The sequence below is a fragment of the Mus musculus genome, chromosome 10, assembly GCF_000001635.26.
Source record: "Mus musculus strain C57BL/6J chromosome 10, GRCm38.p6 C57BL/6J".
NCBI lineage: Eukaryota > Metazoa > Chordata > Mammalia > Rodentia > Muridae > Mus > Mus musculus.
This window is the reverse complement of record NC_000076.6, coordinates 59491003-59512093: the sequence shown is the minus strand read 5'-3', so window position 1 is coordinate 59512093 and position 21091 is coordinate 59491003. Positions and strand designations below refer to the sequence as shown.

At 42.9% G+C, this 21091-nt stretch overlaps 1 protein-coding gene across 3 annotated transcripts in view; it reads left to right on the top strand.

Annotated features, from left to right (window-relative positions):
• The window catches only part of Mcu (mitochondrial calcium uniporter), a 170426-nt gene that overhangs the window by 105316 nt on the left and 44019 nt on the right, over positions 1-21091 (top strand). For all 3 annotated transcript variants that reach the window (XM_030245012.1, NM_001033259.4, XM_006513468.2), the window contains one exon: positions 20938-21007. In XM_030245012.1, the coding sequence (XP_030100872.1) occupies positions 20938-21007 (70 nt within the window). The remainder of the gene's footprint in view (positions 1-20937; positions 21008-21091) is intronic.

Sequence of the window (21091 nt, the reverse complement as noted above, 5' to 3'; positions counted from 1 at the left end):
CCTGTGCACACTTGAACAATTAGGACAGACCATTTCTCTTTAACTACCTGTCGCTACTCCTGTATCTTACCATTCACTCCCTTTTACACCAACAACTAAACACTCATATCTCATACTGTCTGATGCTAGCACACTCTGCCTTTGACACGGGAGTCAGAGGATATCACACCATGAAGCTACCATACCATAAATGGTTAGCATTGCAGCTCCCTCACTATGGTAACGCGTCAGCCATGGCACTTTTGGGTTTTTAATGGGGACTTTCCTCCCTAAGTTTTTATTTTGAAAAAAAAAATCACATAGACAAAAAAGTCCAGCAGCCATGTAAAGTCCTTTCATCTGCACGCACACTCATTAGCGATTTGCCGGTACGTCTAGCCTCCTCCCCCACGGAGCCTTCTGAGAGGTCTCACTGAGCGTTTCATCCATAAAACGCTCAGTCTTCTAAGAAGGACATTCCTCTACCGAGCCAGGCAGTCAGCTGAAAGAAAAAAAGTGAGACAGAGTTGTTGACCTATGGAAAGTGGTTTTTTATGGCTTGCCTAAATGAGGAACACATTTCTTCCTTGCTGACAAGACTGAGGGGAAATGTGTGGCTTTTCCTCTGTGACAGTGAGTAGTATGTATTTCTGACACGGTAGGGAGAGATAACCGTGCCCGAGGGAGGCAGAGTTCATCAGTGGGAATGCAGCAACACGCGATCCATTTATGCTTTAAAAAATTCATCTATGCTGTGCATGTGTATACTCACATTCTTCATGGTGTGTGTGTGTGTGTGTGTGTGTGTGTGTGTGTGTGTGGTTCGTGCATGCCACATCACATGTGTGTGGGTCTGAGGATAACAGTAAGTGGTTGACGATCCCTCCACCATTGGCTCTGGGTGCTGACCTCAATCTTTAGGTGTGTGTGACAAGTGCCATTACCTGCTGAGCCATCTCATCATCCCGTGCTTTATGACTTCGTTCCCATAACTTCGTAATATTCCAGAGGACTGAGTCTGTAAAGCATAAGGGATGGTGTGCCATGTGCTACAGGATCTGACTGACTTTTAATCCTCCATTTGTCTGACCCTCCTATTACACAAACGTCACTCACAGACTGCCTAACTTAGTCTATGGACAGAAATATAAATTTTGGCTATTCCTTACGTTTATTTTGGACCTTGTGCTTGTAGCTTCCAGACAGCTGTCTGGGTGGTTTGCCGAGTTTGTCATGGTTGCTCCAGCCTTACTTTGAAGAGAAGCTGAACAGCAGCTGCTGTGTTGCAGGAAATGATCCAGTACACAGCCTTCTGGATTCCCCGTCCACCGGGGTGGAATTTCTTAGTGGGCTACAACATGAAGGGGGTCGTGTTAGGGTCAATAGCTATTCCCTACCGTGCCCCATCTATATGCTTTCCCTGGCTTTTTTTCTCAAATGGTGGCATACTAGACTTGACACAACAATCAGCCCTGTCACTCAGTGTTGACACCTGAACTTGGACTCCCGACATGAGGGTCTATTTCTGGATTCCATTATCTCCAACATTGTCCTCTTTCTGTTGGCGATCCACCTCCTGATGGATGTTACCTTCCGTGAGAACAGTGCCCTCCTGTCCTGTTGGACACAGACTAGGAAGGAAGCAAAGATCTATGGCAAAGCTTATAGGGCTTAAGGGGTTTTTTTTCCCCACACTAAACATTTGGTTCTGCAAATCTGCATGCGATCCAAAGATTGACACTTTTCTAATGAAGCGTTTTCTTTATATAAAATGTAGTGAAGTAGTCGGCTAATTTTAAATTTCATCTGGTGCTTAAATATTTTGAATTGTATGTGAGAAACGTTTTGAATAATCTGTATTTCTTCTAAAAGGCTGGTTTTAAGCTAAGCGTGGTAATGAACACTCATAATTCAGCAGTGAGGAGGAAGACTGGGTGTTCAAAGCCAGCCTGGACTACATGATGGCATCCTTTTCTAGTTCAGATTCAGTCTGGTCCTTTTAATGATATTAATGTGAATGTCTGCATTCTTAACATGAAATAGGCCTTTGACAAAAAAAGGAATCAAGCATGGGGCTGGGGAGATGACTTGGTAGGTAAACGCACTTGTCCAAACGTTGAGAGCCTGGGTTCAGCTCCCCAGCATCCATATAACAGAAAGCCATGGCTAGAGAGATGACTAAACGGCTAAGAGCACTTGATGCTCTTGAGAAGGACCTGGGTTCAGTTCCCAGCACCCGAGACAGGAAGTTCACAACCACCTATACCTCTTCACATGGGGGTGGGGAGAAGGGCATAGGGGCTGGAAGAACACTAGGGCTTGCTAGCTGCCAGCCTTCACAATGCAGCAAGTCCAAGATCAGTGAGCGACCTTGTCTCAGTGCATGAGGCAAACAGAGGATGGTGCCTCCTCTGGCCTTCACACACACCATGCATACATACTACTTTTCCCTCTTAGAGGGCACCATGCAGTCAGGGTACTCTCCCAATAGCTTGTTAAAGGAGAGCTCTGCTGCGGGTGAATGATTCTCAGTTCAGTCAAGAAACACCTAAGCTGTCACACACACACAAAGCCAACTCTCAAATCATCTGCTATTAGAAGCCCATGGTAACGCCACCTCCACCACCGTGGAATTCGTCCTGTTTCAAGCACACACAGAATATTTTCTGAAACTGACCTCAAATCAGGCCATAAAGCAAATATTAATAAATTCCAAAGGACTGGAGTCATATAGCATTTTCTCTACCCACGGAGGAAATCACTGCCTGCAGCAATGAATCACTTTCTCTGGGAAATCCTCCAATATTTGAAATGTGTATCAAAGGAGAAATAGTAACCATGCTAAGAAATTAAAAGTATACATAGTTTCCCAGGATTAAAAGCAGAAAAGAAGGCTATCACTACAAATCCTGGAGCTGCTAAGAAGGCGGCTTAGGATGCAGCAGAGCAGGAAGCCTTGCGGTTGGTACCCAGCACTGGAACAACAGCAGCCAAAAAAATGGCTGGAAAAACTTGATGCCAATAAACTTAAAATTTCACTCAAAAGTTCCTAGAGTAACATAATTTCCAAACCTAACATTAAACTTTAAAAAGTAAGCCTGATTTTAAGAATGGTCAAGAGGTTAGAAAGATGGTTCAGTGGTTAAGAGCACTGACTGCTCTTCTGGATGGAGGTCCTGAGTTCAAATCCCAGCAACCACATGGTGGCTCACTGGTGCCTTCTTCTGGTGTGTCAGTGACAGTGTGCTGAAAAATAAAATAAATCACTTTTTAAAAAGTCAAATGGCTCCCGGAATGGGCAAAAGATCAGAACAGACATTTCTCCTATAAAGATGGCTGCCAAGAGCTTGAAATGATACAAAGCATCATTGGTCCCCTAGAAGAGGGAGATGAGAGACACTGTGAGGTACTACTTCATATTTACTAAGGAAAATACTGTAAGAGCGACTGTAGTGAGAAGTATTAATGGGGACGTAGACAAAGCCTCACAGCAGGTAGGAATTAGAAATGGTGCTGCACAGAGACTTACATATGACTTTTCATGGGAACATTGTTCCTCATAGCCAGAAAGTGAATCCAACCCCAGTGACGGTCATTGTTAAAGGATCCCACATCACCACGCAAAATGGGGCATTGTTTGGCATTAAAAAGAGTGAAGTACAGGTATATGATGTCATATAATTCTGTCTTGAAGACATTATGCTACTCAGTAAAATCCACTCAGCAAAATTCAACATCCTGAGTCACTTTGCTTAACATGAAATGTCAGGAACAGGCAAATCCATAAAAACAGAAGGTTGTCAAGGATTAGGAGTAGGGAAAACAGGAAGTGACGTCTAATGGATGTCAGGTTGTGAGGATGGTGCAAGACTGTACTACTGATTGACATAGAGCTTACACAACACTATATATGTACTAAAACCATCATATCAGATATGGGTTTTCAGATAGACTCTCATTATATGGTTCAGGCTGGCCTCAAACTCATTATATAGCCTGGAATGATGGCCTGGAGCGTCTCCTCTTGCTTTTGCCTCTCAGGTGCTGGGACTGCAGGCATGTGCCACCCATAAGTAAATTATACAAGATGGTAATTATATCTAAATAATGGTGCTCTTGGTAGGGGAAGAGCAAAAAACCAATGCCAGGAGAGATACAAAGTCTGATTGGTCTTATAGCTATAAAAGAAGTTTAACCCATAATTAAGACCTCACACACATAAAACTCTAGGCTTGAGACATTTTCCAGAGTGAGCTAAAGAGATGGCTCAGTTTTAAGAGTGATTACTACTGTTGCAGAGAACCCGGGTTCTGTTCCGAGCACAGACCTGGTAGCTCTCCACCGCGTGTAACACCAACCCAAGAGATCTGATGCCCTTTTCTGACCTCATCAGGCACGGCACACATGGGATTCATGTGCATTCGTGCATGAAAACACTCATACACTTAGAATATAAAATAGTAAAACTTAAACTTCCCCAGAGAATATGAAAACGTGACTGATGTATGTACTATCTATAAATATCCTCAATGAGGACATTATAAGAAAGGAAAGGGCATCTTCATGCAGATAAATACAAGTGAACAGCCATCACAAAAACCCTCAGCAAAAGAGGATTAATGGGAATCCATATTTGACAATAGGTTATCTACCCCAAGACTTCAAAGGTGTTATAATTGATGATAAGTATTGAAGACTGTTCTCTTGATGTCAAGAGCCAGGCTGAGGTAAGGATTATTCACCTTTGAACTTAAAGACTCATCCACTTCAGTTGCATTGAGGAAGAAATGAACTTCAGTATTGAAGAGGAAGTAAATCTAACCTCACACACAGATAACACAACTGTATGCATTGAAAATCTGAAAGAATCCACGGGAAAGATATAAAATTAATGTGACTATCACAAAGTGATTGAAGACAAACCACATGCTAAACCAGTTGTAAGTCGGACACGATTGGTCAGTTTATTAAATTCACGAAGCTGAGCCGTTTCTACATGCGTGTAGACACACTGCACATCCCAATGCAAAGCTTAGGGAAAGGAAGCTATATTCCTGTCGCTGACTTTTAGCAAATGAAATTTGAAAAATGAAACTATTTGCAATAACATTAAGATACATTAAAACATGTCATAGGAAAGAGATGTCAGGCCTCCCCAGAGAAAACCAGAGGTTCACGGGGAGGAAAGAATGTGTCAAGATCATGCCCGGGAATATTTAACATTGTTCAGCTGTTGCTTCTCTGCAGATTCATCTGCAGGATCTGTATATTCTCAGTGGAGGAAAAGATGGCCAGCTTGTTGCAGAAGAAAGTAAATCTAAGCTTGGCTGGATCCTAGACTAAATAAAACGAATCATAAAACACAGGTATAAATGTTCACGCTAAAAGAGCAAAGCTTGTTGGAGAAACCAGAAGAATATCTTCCTGACCTTCAGACGGGGAACAGTACCTAAAACAGAGTATAAAAGCCACTACTCATGAAGGAAAACATTACAGTTGGGCTACATTAAAAGCTTCAGTTTCATTCTTTGAGGTACCATCAAAATGCTTGCTACGGTGAGAAAAGAAATGCTCATACACATATACACATAAATACACACACACACACACACACACACACACACACACACATATGAAGCCCCAACAAAGGGCTTATGTCCCAATATATAAGTAATTTTATATAAAATTTAAAAGGTAGCATAGCTCCAAATTAGCTAAGCTGACAATATTAAAAATGATAAAATAAAAAAAAATTAAAAAGCATGGGGCTAGAGAGATGGTTCAGCAGTTCAGAGCATTTACTGTTCTGCCAGAGACCCGGGTTCAATTCCCAGCACACCCACCTGAAGTCTCACACTTCCTGTAACTTCAGCTCCAGGAGATCCAATGCCCCTGGCCTCTATGGGCTCTTCCACTCACATGTACATGCCCACATACAGATTCACACACATACACATAATTAGAAAAAAATTTTTAAGCAAAGAGTCTGGAACTCTTGGTGTTAGGGTACTGGAGGCAAGACAGTGGAGCCTGCCATAGAACTCACTGTGTGGCCCCGAGAACATAGGCAGGTCCCTTAGCTCTGAAGTTCATTTCCTAGTTTTATCTCGAAGAGTATATAAAGTGAACGTTCACGCCTGCGTATTAGTCAACCTGGATATAGCCCAGAAGTCCGTTGTGGTGGACTTGTTTAATGGACGTCTAAGTCTGCAGCAGTGAAACGGAGTTATTGCTTTGTCTGCCAGCGTGGGAGAGCCCAGTAGAGCCAATGTGGGCCAACACACAGCAAGATAAAATCGATAAATGCTGTCCACTCTGTTCATATACAACCCACGCCTTCGTCAGAAAAGAACATCCCCAGCTTCTTTTAGCAAGCATGCAGACTCGGTGAGGACTCTGAAAGATGCTCAGTGCTTTCAAACAAACAAACAAAAACAGTTTAGAAATACTTTTACAATTTACAAAGGATTCTATAATGCATTTCTATACTTATCACTCTTAAATATCCACGTTTGGTCTAGCTCGTGTCAAATCTTTTCTTTTTTTTTAAACTGGGAAAATTTCTTAGTTTCTTTTCCTCTTGCTGTGATAAAATGCTCTGTGGAAAGTAACATAAGAGAAGATTTATTGGGGTTCACAGTTCAGGGTACTGTCCATCACGGTGGGGCAGGGGTCAGCAGCAGGAGCTTGTGGGAGTTGGTCACTCTGCATCCGTCATCTTCTGTTTTATTGGTTATTTTTGTTTCGTTTTTGAAAAATGAGAGAGCGTGAAGCTGGGTAGGTAGGGAGGTGGGGAAGATCTAGAGAGAGCTGGAGTAAAGGAAAGAATATGAGCAAACCATATTGTATGAGAAGAACTTAGGAAGCAGAGAGCCGTGGATACGTGTGTGCCAGTACACAGCTTGCTTTTTCCACTTTTTAGAGTCCAGAGTCCTTGGCTGGGGAGTGGTCCTACCCAGTTAAGATGGGACTTTCCACACTAATTATTATAATTAAGATAATACTTCATAGACAGTCTCAGAGACTGACCTTAATGTCCGTATCTCCCCCTGAGTTCCTGGTGATTCTCCATTCTGTTAAATTGGCATTTAATACTATCATGGAAAATACATATTGCAGTATTGTCAAAACTCTCTGTTTCCATCCCCAATTTCCAAAATTTTCTTTCCAGAGCTATGTAGTATAAAAATGATATACCATCTCTATGAGTCTTAAGAGTAATCACATTCACATATTCGTTGTTGTTATGTGTATATATTCCTCATATTCAATAGTTATTAATATGTATATATTTATATACCCATTAAAGATAAAGTAATAATGCATGTATTTGTATGTTAATTCATCAAGTACTATAACTTACATACTCTATAGCTTACACATTTACTATACATTGCTTTTGCAATTTATTCATGTTTAAATCAATGGATAGTTTGGGTACTATGCAAACATGAATTATCATTCCTAGCTGTTCATAATTCTTGCAAAATGAAGATGGTAGTGGTATTTGTAAGAAGAGTCATTATTAATATGTAATTGAGCCTCTGTCAGCTCGGACTGTGAAGCCATGACTAGAACTGTTGGCTGAGTGTTTGGTCCCACGTGACCAGCGAAGAGCTGGCTTCAGGCAGAATAAGCAAAGAGTTGGGCTTTCAATTATGTATGAAAATCACCCTAGCTGCCTTGTCTGCATCCCTTTACACTACACTGTGATGATTTGATTTGTAAGAGTTTTAATAACAGCCTCTTTGTGATCATTTTAAGTAATGTGTTAACTATATGAAGCATAACAGCAAACTAAAATAAATCCATCCACTTAACTAACATCAGAGAAAAGGAAAAAAAAGTCATTGAATTTGACGTGTTTTTATGAAGCCCCGGGGTATTAAGAACAAATGTGTTTAAATCTCTCATTAATTAAAGTGTGTTTGTTCTGGGTGGCATTGCTATGGGACTTCGTCTGGCAGTGCGGAAGGAGCACTGGCTGCTCCTGGTCCCTGCCTGTTGCCAGAGCTACAGCTGGAGCTGCTAACTCAGCAGGGCGGTTATCCCGGAAAGGCAAGCGTGCATTGATTGGGTCATAAGTCGGTAAAAAGAGTAAATGGGAAGGGTGTTGAAACACACCCACTCCAGTGCTGGAACTCTCGCCTGTTGTCTCGTTCTCCTAGTGTAGAAATCCACTCCGCTCATGCGCGCGTGGGAGGACAGAGAGCGATGCTCAGGACAGCTACTGCACCCCTCTCCTCACGGGGAAGGAAGGAAGAAAGCTGCGTTCTTTTCCAATACTAGCTGACGCCAGAGCAAAAATAAAAGTCACTTCAGACCTATTTATCTGCACTGCCCCTCGTGTGTGTGTGTGTGTGTGTGTGCGCGCGCGCGCGCGCGCATGTAGGTATACACACATTATTTACATGGGTGCACTTGTAGGCCTGAGGGTGACCTCAGGTGCCTTCCTCGCTTCCTCTCCAGGTTATTCATTATCTCCTACTGAGCCTAGAACTCCCGTTTGATTAATCTGGCTGGCCAGTGAGTGCCCAGGATGCCGTCCCTGCCCCCCTCCACCAGCACCTGGCTTGCAGGAATGACCCCTTTGCACGAGTCCCAGGCATCTGACCTCACACTTCCCTGCCACGCCCTGTTGCTTGGGTCATCTCCCACCCGGTGGTTGGACATTGTTTATTTCGTTAAAGAAGCATCGCAGGAAGAAGGAAGACGAGTTATTAAAATACCGTACTTACTGCTTTCTCCATCCTAGTCTCTGATGCTTTATAAACTTTACCAAAAACTTAAATCTCATACATTTTACTTGTTAAAAAAAATAAATAAAGCAAGAAGCATATTCATGTTAGTTTGTACTCCTTCAGTTTTTTTTTATTTTGAATATTCTCAAATCTAAAGAAAATGATAGAAAGAATACAATGTGCATGTAGTCTTATCCCCATCTAGATTTATGTTATTAATATGTGACTACATTTGCTTTATTTTCCCTATGTATATGCATATGGAAAAAAACGGGTTTTATTTCTTCTATATATGTGCATTCACATGTACACATGTGTGTTAGATTTATTTTCTCTACATACATATTCACATGTTCACATACATGATAGCTTTATTTTCCCAACATATGTGCATTTACATGTACATACACATGCACATTAGTTTCATAGTCTCCACATATGTACGTTCATATGTCCACACGTGTGTTACTTTTATTTTTCCCTGAATATGTGCATTCACGTGTACAGATGCACATTAGTTTCATCTTCTCTACATAGGTGCATTCACATGTTCACATACATGTTGGTTTTATTTTTTTCCCAGTTCCTTTACCTGTAGACACTTTAACCCTGATTTCGTAAGAACACTAGCATTCTCTTGCTCTTGTGCACGATGTAAGAGCTGTTTTCATCTCTGGAACCCTTTTGTTACCTGTTTTTATCTGTATTCAGGAACAAAGGAAGCGGGAGGGAGTATTAATAGCTGCCGCCCACCGCCTAAGTTATTCACCACTGTGCATCTTTCAGAATCCAAGTGTGAAACACAGAGAAGTTCAGCTTCCGTGCTGAATAGATACAAAGTATCGAAGGGACGGGATCCCAAAGCCTTACTCCTGCTGTCTCTTGCACCGTTTCTCCCAGCTGCACAAACCGTTAAATCATCCCCCTCAACTACTTCATTGTGCGTGACACATGTCAGGAAAGAACACATCGCTATTTGTCTTCACAAATTCATAGCTTTCCGAGTTGTAAAGACTCACAATGGCTGCTGTAAGGCCTGTTCATTTCAAAGGCGAAAAGTCTGGTTCAAGGTCATGGAGCTAGGTATGACTGGAGAATCTCATTTTCAAGCTGTCTAGGCAGCATTCTTTCTACCACAGGGATTCTCACTGAAACTCCGTTGCTTCTGCCAGGGTCTTGATAAGAGAGGAGGTGGAGGTCTGAGACCACCACACCTCCCTTGCTCCTGCCTGCGCTTAAATCTGGATTGGGTGAGCTACACAAGGCTTTCCGAGCTTCTGTTTGCATAAGAATTTTCTGGTAACCTTGTTACAAAGCCAGAGGGCTAAGGTGGGAGCTGGGAGTCTGCCCCTCACTCCTGACTAGCTCCTGGGTGATGCAGACGCCACAGGTGCAGGCGACAGCTGTCAGAACCAGCCCAGGTTCGCATAGCCCAGGAGTCCCCCAAATAGGAAAGAGTATTTTCAAACATTACACAGTACTGCACTTTATAAAACCCAGAAACTAATGTAATCAACACCTGTTTATCCACCACCAACCCGAAACGAAATACTTCCAAGGTCATTGCCGCAGTGACCGGAGACTTCATAGACTTAGATGGTAAGACAGAGGGACCCACAGATTCAAGTCTTCTGCCAAAGAGCACTGTTAAGAAGACCACTACATCATGTTCCATTCTCCACTCGCGATATGAGCGTCTTCCAAATGATGTCTGTCTAGTCAGTCTAACAAGTGGCATTCTGCTTTCATTCCTTTTGGAACAGTATAAAGAGTTATCAAGAACAAATCCTAGTGTTTATGTGTCGATAAGGATTTTTGTGGATAAGGATTCTTAAGAATTTTTGTGGTTGGGTATTTTGTCGTCTAAAAATAGTTAACAGTATAGTTATTAACCAACTCAATGTAACATGAAATCCACCCGCAGCAGCCAAAAATAAAACAGACCTTAAATATGTAGGTGAAGGAATACTCTAACTACTCCCCAAATGCCTGTAGCTGTTGTCATTTCTTCTAATTTCTCAGACTCCCTCAGCAGTAAATAAAACATCAGCAATAATTCCCCAAGGGAAAGAGTAGAGTACAAAGCTGTCATAGAGCTTGTCAAAGAAGCTGAAATAGGGGAAAAAGGGGTGGGGGGCGCGACAATTCTGTGAAGTAAGTCTTTATGAAGTTTCTACTACCTCCTGGCATACTGAGAGGTCCTAATATGTAAGGAGATTAATATGTACGAAGTCTTCTGGCTGACCATAACCCTAAAGGGGAGTGTGTCATCAGAACAGATATTAGAACACAGCATGGTGGAATAAAAGGGTTTGGACTGAATCTAGGAACAGTGTATGGAAGTTGTAAAGACGATGAACTTGAAGACATAATGTGTTTAAAAGTAATACAAGGGCTGGGGGTGTGGCCTAGCTGGTAAGCATGCTTGGGGGTGTGGCCTAGCTCGTGAGCATGCTTGCCTGACGTTTTCAGAGTCATGGCTTCAATATCCAGCACCACAAATGATCCCTGAGGAAATGTACACCCCCAGTGCTTGGGAGCTGAAGGCAGGAGGAGAAGAGACTCAAGGTCGTCTTTTGCTACAGAGAACCTAGAATCACTGTTCAAAACACAAACAAAAACTCTCCTTTGTTTTGTTTGTTTGAGGCAAGGGTCTCCTGTAGTTCTGACTGGCCTCAAACTCAGTACATAGTCAAAGCTAGCCTTCAGTTCTAAATCTTCCTGCCTCTACCTCCCAGGTGCTGGGAACACTGGCTTCAATCACCATCTTGATCCCCGCTAAAACATTGGTAATTTAGAAGGAAAAAAAACGGTTTATTCTTTTTATGTGTATGTATGGGTTCTTGTGAGTTCATGTACACCAGAGGCGTGCCTGAGGACTCCAGAAGAGAGCACTGGATCTCCCTGGAGCTGGAGTTACAAGTGTTTGTGAGCCACTTGGTGTGGGTGCTGAAAACCAAACCTGGCTCCTCTGAAAGAGCAGAAGCACTCTTAACTGCTGAGCCCTGCTCTAGCCACTGGCAACAAGTATTTTTTCTTTTTTTAAAGTCACTTCACTTGGATAGATTTAATAATTTACTAAGAACAGAAGCTGCCTTGGGAATTGAAGGCATATACTTTTATATATTTAATCATGACTTCTTTTATAACATTACAATGTATCTAGTGGGGAAAACATTAGTCCAGATATAATAAAGTCTAACAGTCATTTTAAATAACCAGAGGATGAATAATTTTCTGATATCAAAGCATTAACTCGCACACATTAATAGCACTCTGACTTAAACTGCATAAGACACTTTGTTTCATAAGACGACACTTTGTCTCCTAGTTATCCAGAGAGTCCTGCGGTTCAGTGTAATTGTTTTGTTGCTATCTGAAGGGACGTTTCTGAAAAACCTGGAGTATCTGCCTTCCACATGGTAGAGCTAACCTTACACAGATTTCGGGGTACAGATCTTCATGCTTTTAAAAATGAACTATATTTTCTAATGGATGAGACTTTCCAGTAAGAGGCAAATCTCTCATAGAGATGGTTTGTGAGTGTGTTTCTATAGAACATTAAAGTTCAAATACAAAGCTTCACTCGAGTGTGGTCACTCCCCCTTAAGTGAAATAGTCAACAGATGTAGTATTAATATAACAGGTGGGAAACTGCATCTTGGGGCCTGGAATTCCAGGTCCCAATAACTAATAACTTTTTTCTAATAACTCCAGGGTCTCCCCTCCTCTCGGTCCTCAAGCTTTGAGAGCTGAGTGCCTGAGTTGGTACTTTGGTTGAAGGTAGTAAAAGTCTCTCACTGGTGTGATGCTTCAGTAGTTTTATTATATCAGGAGATAAACGTGGAAAAAAACAAACTTCAAATTGAGTACACTGCTATCTATAGATATGTTTTGCTGTAGGCCAACTGCAATAGTTTTACACAGTTAATTATAGAATGCCCATAAACTCTGGAGGGGGGGGAGGGAAGAGGAAGAGGAAGAGGAGGAGGAGGAGGAGGAGGAGGTGATGGTGGTGGTTAGGGAACAGCCTTGGGTGTCATTCTTCAGGCACCATCTGCCTTTCTTCCTCCTGCTCCTCCTGCTCCTCCTGCTCCTCCTGCTCCTCCTGCTCCTCCTGCTCCTCCTGCTCCTCCTGCTCCTCCTGCTCCTCCTCCTCCTCCTCCTCCTCCTCCTCCTCCTCCTCCTCCTCCTCCTCCTCCTCCTCCTCCTCCTCCTCTTCTTCTTCTTCTTCTTCTTCTTCTTCTTCTTCTTCTTCTTCTTCTTCTTCTTCTTCTCCTTCTCCTTCTCCTCCTTCTCCTCCTCCTCCTCCTCCGCCTCCTCCTTCTCCTTCTTTTTCTCCTCTTCCTCCTCCTTCTCTTTTCTTCTCCGTCTCCTTCTCTTCCCCCACCCCTTCTTCTTCAACAGGCTCACCTCCTAGGATTCTGGAATCCAATCATTTGGGTAGACTACATTCACTGTCCCATTCTTTCACAGGCCCCTTTTCTACTCCATCAACCTCCCTTCCCAACTGACCCTCTCCTATCCTGTGTCCCTCCTCTCTCCTCCCCCTCCCCTCTCTCCCTTCCTCCTTTCCTCTTCCCTTCCTCTCTCCCTTCCTCCCTCCTCCCTCCCTCCCTCCATCTTCCTTCCCCTCTTCCTTCCTTTCTTCCCTCCTTCCCTCCCATTCCTCCTTTCCGGCTTCCCTCCTTTCCTCCCTTCCTCCCCTCTCTCCGTCTCCCTCCCTTCCTTTACGAGACGGAGGGAAGGATGTTCAGGCAGTCACAGCTGGCATGTGTCCTGATCAATTCCATCTGGAAGACAACACCCACAGCACTTCTCTCTGTCCTTAAGTTTCCTAGGGCTTTCTACCTGTCTCGAGAAGCTGGTGTGATTCTGATAGGTCAGCCTTTATGTGTTACTTGGCCTTTTTCCTTTGTGGATTTAATATTCTTTGTTCTGTGTGTTTAGTGTTTTATTACGTGGCAAGAGCATTTTCTTTTCTGACCCAGTCTATTTGGTGTTCTGTAAGCTGCTTGTACCTTTGTAGGCATGCTTTTCTTTCGATTAAGAAATTTTCTTCTATGAGCTTGTTAAAACTATTCTTTGAGCTGGGAATCTTCTTCTCCTTCTTTTATTCTTAGGTTTGACCTTGTCTTGGTATCCCAGATTTCCTAGATGTTCTCAGTTTTATAGATTGAACATTTTCTTGGACCGATGTATCTATTTCTTCTATCGTATCTTCAGCACCTGAGATTCTTTCTCTCTTCCATCTCCTGTATTCTGTTGGCGATGCTTGCATCTGTTGTTCCTGTTGGCTTATCTAGGTTTTCCATCTCCAGGTTTCCCTTGGTTTGTGTTTTCTTTATTATTTCTGTTTCCATTTTCAGGTCTTGGACAGTTGTATTTGTTTCCTGCAACTGTTTGTTTTTTTCTTGGCTTTCTTGACATTCTTTAAGGGATTTATTGATTTCCTCCAATTTTTAATTGTCTTTCCCTTGTTTTCTTTAAGGGATCTATTTCATTAAGGTCCTCTATCATCTTCATAAAGTTAGTTTTAAGGATGTTTTCATGTGCTTCAACTGTGCTAGAATATCCAGGGCTTGCTTAGTAGCATGGCTGGACTCTGGTGGCGACATGGTGCCCTGGCTGTTGGTGACTGTGTTCTTAATCGGACATTTGGGCTTTTGAGCGATTGGAGGCCTAGGTGCTGAGTTCTGGGTTTGTCTTTGTTGGGATGGGTGTTTCTTCCTTGGTTTCTGTTTCCTCTCTGGTCCTCTGGCTGGAGTGCCCTGTGGTTAAGTAGAGGGTCTCTGCCTGCGTTGGGTGCTGGTTTTCTGATGGCCTGGATGGTCTCTGGTGGAACAGAGCATTTCCTTCCAAGGGGGCTGGAGTTCCGGCTCTGTGTGTGGTCTCTGATCTGGCTGAGAGTCTTCTGGGGTTCAGAATGCTGGCCTTGCCTCTGGTCAGGTAGGAAGCTTCCTTGAGAAGTGTCGGCTAGGGTACGGTGGTGACTCGAACTCAGGTTCTTAAGTCCTCAGAAGGTGAAGCGTTTTGTCCACTGAGCTAGCCCAGCTGGATGAATACTCTGGTCTTGAAAAAGACACTTTGAGACAGCATTGAAAGGATCCGTTTTTATAAGCGTGTGGATCATACTGATGTAACAGCGTGTAACAGGGACGTAGAATCTGACTGATCTAGACTGTGGCACAGTGAGGCTTTTTCTGGCCACGTTTCAGCTTTGGACAAATAGTAGCTATTCATCTAAGCTCATTGGCCTGGTTAGTACAGTATGCTTTGGGGTAGTTAGTATGTATTTGTTTCCGAAATAAGACTCGGTCTTAAAGGAAGCTGTATTATAAATGAATCTTATCCTTACTGCCCTCCTCCTCCTCCTCTTGCTTCTTCTCCTCCTTCTTCTCTTCCTCCTCCTCCTCCTCTTCCTCCCCCTCTCCCTTCTTCCCCTCTTCTCTTCTCTTCTCTTCTCTTCTCTTCTCTTCTCTTCTCTTCTCTTCTCTTCTCTTCTCTCCTCTCCTCTCCTCTCCTCTCCTCTCCTCTCCTCTCCTCTCCTCTCCTCTCCTCTCCTCTCCTCTCCTCTTTCTTTTATCTCACATCTAATTGGGATATTTGGGACTGTTGGAGGGTTGATTAGACTTAGTGTCTTCTTGGGTCTTTTATCTCACATCTAATTGGGATATTTGGGACTGTTGGAGGGGTTGATTAGACTTAGTGTCTTCTTGGGTCTCTGGTCGGTTTGCTCTTCTGGCTGTGTAAGGTGGATGAAGGGAAAGTTAATTTATGTTACCAGTAAGGGACACAAAAGTAGCATTAACTTGGATTTAATTGTGGGATCTAAGGACATGGGATATCTCTTTTTAATACTGAAAGGTTTTGAATTAGCTTAAGTCCTATGACTTGGGGGAAGATAACGTTACAGCGTTTTGTATTCTAAGTTGACACCGCTGGAGATTTTTCTTCCTGGGTGAGGGTTAAAGGTAACCTGTCCAAGCACACACGGAAGGGTGGCCTTATGCATTTCTTACATTAATTACACGTTTTTGCACTTCCCTAACATTCTCAGGTTACTTATCAGATATGTGGACTGCCCTTTACAAAAAATAAAAACTTACTTTCTTTGCAAGGGTCTGTGGTGCTAGCCCATCTCTTTATTTAGCATTGATGGTACCCAGAGACTCCCAGAGACTTCTCTCCCTGGGTATTGTTATGCCATCCACAGACTCTCTCTCTTCACCTTGATTTTGGTCACTCCCTATATGAAGAATATGCACTGTTTACCTAGCATGTCTTTCTTTTTATTAACTATTTGTTAGTTATTTTGTTGTTCGTTGGTGTTTGCTTGCTTGCTTGCTTGGTTTGCTCAGGTTTTGTTTTGGTTGAAGAGCTGAGAATCCACCCCAGGGCTTATGCATGCTAAGCTTGCACTCTTCCACATCCCTAACAAACTAACAAACTTGTGTTTGATTTGATTTTGTGGTTTGTTTCTGTCATCTAGGCTAGCCCTGAACTCCTGTGTCCCTCTCCCAGGAGCTAATATACACATACCATATACATATAAATCTAGCACCATTCTTGGCTCCCAGCAAACTTCCTGATGTGTTTCTTAATGTTAATATTGGCCAAATATTTATGAGATGCTTGCTACTTTAGAACAAAAGAAAACTAGAAAGCTTACTATTTTATTGTGACATATCAAGAATAAAAAGATGCAGCATGGATAATTCTGGTCTGGGGATCACAGGGTATGGGGGTGAGGATGATGAGCATTCATTACCCATTTCCTGGTTGTGTTTGATTTGTTGTTTTTCCTTTGTATTGTTACCATATTTCAAGGAGAAATGGCTAGAACAAAATCATTTTTGTTTATGTTAGTCTCAACAAATTTCTCATGAGAAATCTTTAAAAAAAAATTACAGACCAATATCTGTGTGTGGACGGTTCAATAAATAATAGCCTGGGATGGTGGCTGTAAGTCACAGCTGTTTGGGAGGCTGAGGAAGACGGTGGTTTATGCCCAGGGGTCTGAGGCCAACCTGTGCAACACTGAAAACCTGCCTCTAAATATAATTTTTAGTTGCGATTGTCAGTATCACTACAGAAATGGTCTGGAGAGTTATCCCCACACCATGTAAGCTGTATTCTATAGCAAGGGCCAGCTAAGGCTTTCTTAAGGGGCTGCACTACAGACGTTCTAGCTTTCTAAGACCCCGTGGTTTCTGTTGCAATTACTCATTCCTCTCACCGCTGCTGTTGAAATCTGCTGTTCAGACAGAGAGTCAGTCGACCTGCAGTGGGCATGAGTGAGCTCAGCTGTGTTGCACTAAAACTCTACAAACAGAGGTGGCTGGCCCGCCAGTCCATGCTCTACAGCATCTAACAGAAATCATGTCGTGTACTGTTGACTGCAATATATATATATATATATATATATATATATATATATATATATCGCCAAGGACAATTCGTAAAAATCATAGAGGCTTCTGGCTTTTACAATGTTCCAGCAAATGGTGATCTGAAGTATTTTCAGGTGAAGTATTCTGATGGTTCCGATGTCTTTTAAGATGTTCTGGGGGGAAATGAGGCATGATAGTGAGTGCCTATTATCCTAACACATGAAGGGTAGAGAAGAGGGTGAGAGGATCCTGAGTTCAGCATCATTGTTGACTAGACAGCAAGCTTCAGGCCAGCTTTGATCATAGGGAATGTATTTCATAAACATCAAAAGAGAGACAGAGGAGGAGAGCTGGAGGGGAGGGAGTCAGAGACTGACTGACTGACTGACTGACAGACTGACTGACTGACTGACTGACTGGGGAAAGAAGAAAGCAAACTAGCTGGGCCTAGATAAACTGAGTTTGGCAAAATGTTGCTAACTGCTGAAGGGAGTGATGGGTGCCTGGGATTTCCTCGCACTTTGCTCTTTCCTGTTCACAGATGGTCGTGGTAAAAGCCACTGCATAGCCATAATGGTCCAGAAAATGTACCAGTCCCTCCCTTCTCTCCTCACACCATAGCCTGGGAAGGAGATAAGAAACTGAATTCTAAGCTTTGTCTTCAACACAACCAGGGAGCAGCCCCACAACACTCTGTATAAAGGGTGGCAGCCAGATCTGGTGAAGGCCAGACAGATGTCTGGAGAGACCTCAAGTGGTGACACCCGTGCTTGCAGATCCCCAGCAAAGCCAGACAAGCAAGTTCTTCAGAGTCAGTGGTTGGCCTCAGACACCCCAAAAGCAACATTCAGGGCTTTAGCAAGGACTCCAGGAAAGATTAATGTTAAGAACTAAGATGTATCCACAGAGCAGTGCCTGCATCTCTGAGGCTGCCACAGGGCGGTGGGGAGGACGAAGGACTAATACTGAATAAACTCATGCTTTATGAAAGCCACCAACGGTCATCTAAGAAAGACCCAGCCACAATGTCACACAATGAGCATTGAGAAAGCAGGAAGGCAGATAGAGAATGGACACCTGAACTAAACTGATCAGGAAAGGGACATAAAAAGCCTCAGAACTCATAACAGAGGGAAGATTTTTGTTGTAACATAATACATATTTTCCACAAGCTAGCATTTTCTCAGCATTTATTTGACGAGGACTTGTTATTTCACAAGCACTGTCAGTGGTTGAACCAATCAAAATTTGTCCCATGGGTCAGAGAATACAGCCATAAACTAAGTGAGCAATTTACTTAGAAGAATTGAACTTACCAAAATCAGGGGAAAGCTAAGCATGTTGGGTAGGGGTATATACCTGAAGTCAATCAGGAGAGGCTAACGCTGGATCAGTATTTAACATGAGGGGCCAGAGTAGACCTTTCCCAGCAGGGATGACATTTGAAGAGCTAAGGGGAGAGAGGGAACCAAGTAGTCATGAAAACCAATGTTATAAACTCAGCTTGCAATCCTCCTGTCTCCCTTCCCAGGGTGCTGGGACTGCAAGCATGCATCGCCATGCTTTAGTTCACAAGGAAACTATTTAACAAGAAAGCAGTGATCAAAACACCCATAAAACTCCAGACTATACTGCTTGCCCATCATGGTCAAGGCCCTGGGTTTAATCTTCCGTACATACAAAAAGAAAAAAAAGAAAAACAAACACAAGACTCTAAAACTGCATACTGGAAAAGACTAAATATATGTTTTATATTCCTATAAATAAATATAAGGAGACTAGACTTTCCTAATGAACAATTCCCAGATTAGTTCACAGAGAAAGCAGAGCACCTCAGAAATGATAGTAAATAACAGGCCAGTAGAGACATTGCGGATGCACACAAGGAAAAAACCTCAGGGTGATGCATTCAGCATTGGTTACTACACTACAATGCAGACAGTAGTCATGGGAACAGATGCAAACTCTGTGAGGAGAACTCTGTAAAATGCTTCTCTAGGATACAGATAAAGATTCGGAAGGAGAGACATGGGATTCTAGGCTACATCAGGTATAGTTGCATACACCTAGATTTCCAGAGGCAAGTAGATCTCTGTGAGTTTGAAGATAGCCTGGTCTACACAGTGAGTTCCAGGTCGGCAGGGCTACATAGTGAGACCCTGTCTCAAACCACAAAGACTCCTGGATGCAAAGGCTTGACATAATACAGATGGTAGTTTCCCCTATGTCAACCCATGGAATTAGCATGGTCTCAAAACAAAATGCTTGGCACTTACAGGTGAACACTCACTGTAGACCAGGCACTGTTCTAAGTGCAGTATATATACTACCAATTCAGTTCTCCTGACAACTAACCAAACCAGATACTAAAATTTACCATAAACCCAGAATGTGGAACCATCATCGTGGTTATCTGGTTGCGAGCAGACAGATCACTGGATAGAGCAAAGCTTTGTTCAGAAACAGACTGAAATTCATATAAGTATTTGGAAAAGGAGGAGGATGCTGTCTGAGGTGAGATGAAGCCAGCCATGCTGCCGTGGAAGAGAGACTGGCTGTTTGTCTTTCTTAAATGTGACTGAAATTAAGTCCAATGAATCAAAATTTTAAACCCGAAAGAAAAACCAATTAAAATATTCTAAATATTAGTTCTAAATATTAGTGTCCTGGGTACTTTTCTCTCACTCTGAAGAGACACTGTGTGACCAAGGCAACTTATAAAAGAAAGTGTTTAAATAGGTCTTGCTTTCAGAACTCAGAAGGTCAGTCCAGAATCATCATGGCAGGAAGCATGGTGGCACACAGGCAGGCATAACGTGATGCCAGAGCAATAGTTAGAGCTTTAATCTTATACAGAAGCAGCAGACAGCGAGAGACACTGGGCCTGGCTTGGGCTTTTGAAATCTCAAAGCCCAGCCCCAGTGACACACTTCCTCCAACAAGGCCACACCTCCTAATCCTTCTCAAGCAGTTCCACCAACTAGGGACAACATATTCAAACAGACGTAAGTGCCTGTCAGACCATTCCCATTCCAAACAGCACAGTCAGTCTTTCTTACGTTCCCAGATGTCTTCAGGAGGAAGGAGGTGGGAGGTAATGAGATTCCTGCATCCTGTGTTACAACTGAGTTTCCTTGTGCATTGTCCTGGATTCCTAAATGGTCTCGATTGTCTTGGCATGGGTTTTCTTTAGTGCCTTCCTGCCTTTCTTCTGTCATACTTTTGGGACTGGGAAAGATAAAAAGAAAGGGCTTAGTGAGAAATGTGTTCAGTATTCTCCTTGAAACCTAGCTCATTTCTGAGAACTTCAGTCTAGACTCCTGGCCGCAGCACTGCCCTTTGAAGATGCGGCAAAAGTGTGTGACCGTGACTTCGTTCTAATGCTCTGGGCTCAGGCGCTGAGGTTGCCTGTCCAAGATTTTAATAAGAAAAGCAAACAGCAAGAGCCAGAGCCCACTCCAATACTGAAGCTGCACAGTGCATCGCATTCTCATAACTAATGAAAGAGATGCCAGTCTAAGGTCTGGCAGCGAGAGGCAGGGAAAGTTAGAGCGGATAATGCTTAACCAGGATTGCTTTTAAAAGTCAGTAATATATTTTCCCCCAGGTGTGACTGTCATTTTGTTTAGTATGAGACCACCCTTCTATGTATGAAGATGTGTTAGTTGATAGTGTCCCTGTTGTTTAACAGGCTGCTGGGAATGCCTTTTATTGTTTCGGTTCATTTGCATTCTCTGCTTCCCGGTGAAGATGCTAGCGTTATTTGGAGCACATGTGCCTAGAATCAATTTGCCCTGATGGTTTACCTGGCTTTTGTCTCTTAGGCACACCAGAGGCCGGCTTCCTGGCAGAGCGTGGGAGCCGCATATTGCAGTACGGTTGTGCCCTCTGATGGTGAGTTTCAGAAAATCCATTTTTACATCTTACTTTTTTTTTTTTCCCTATCCTCCTTACCTTAGTGTTTCCAGACATTTTTAG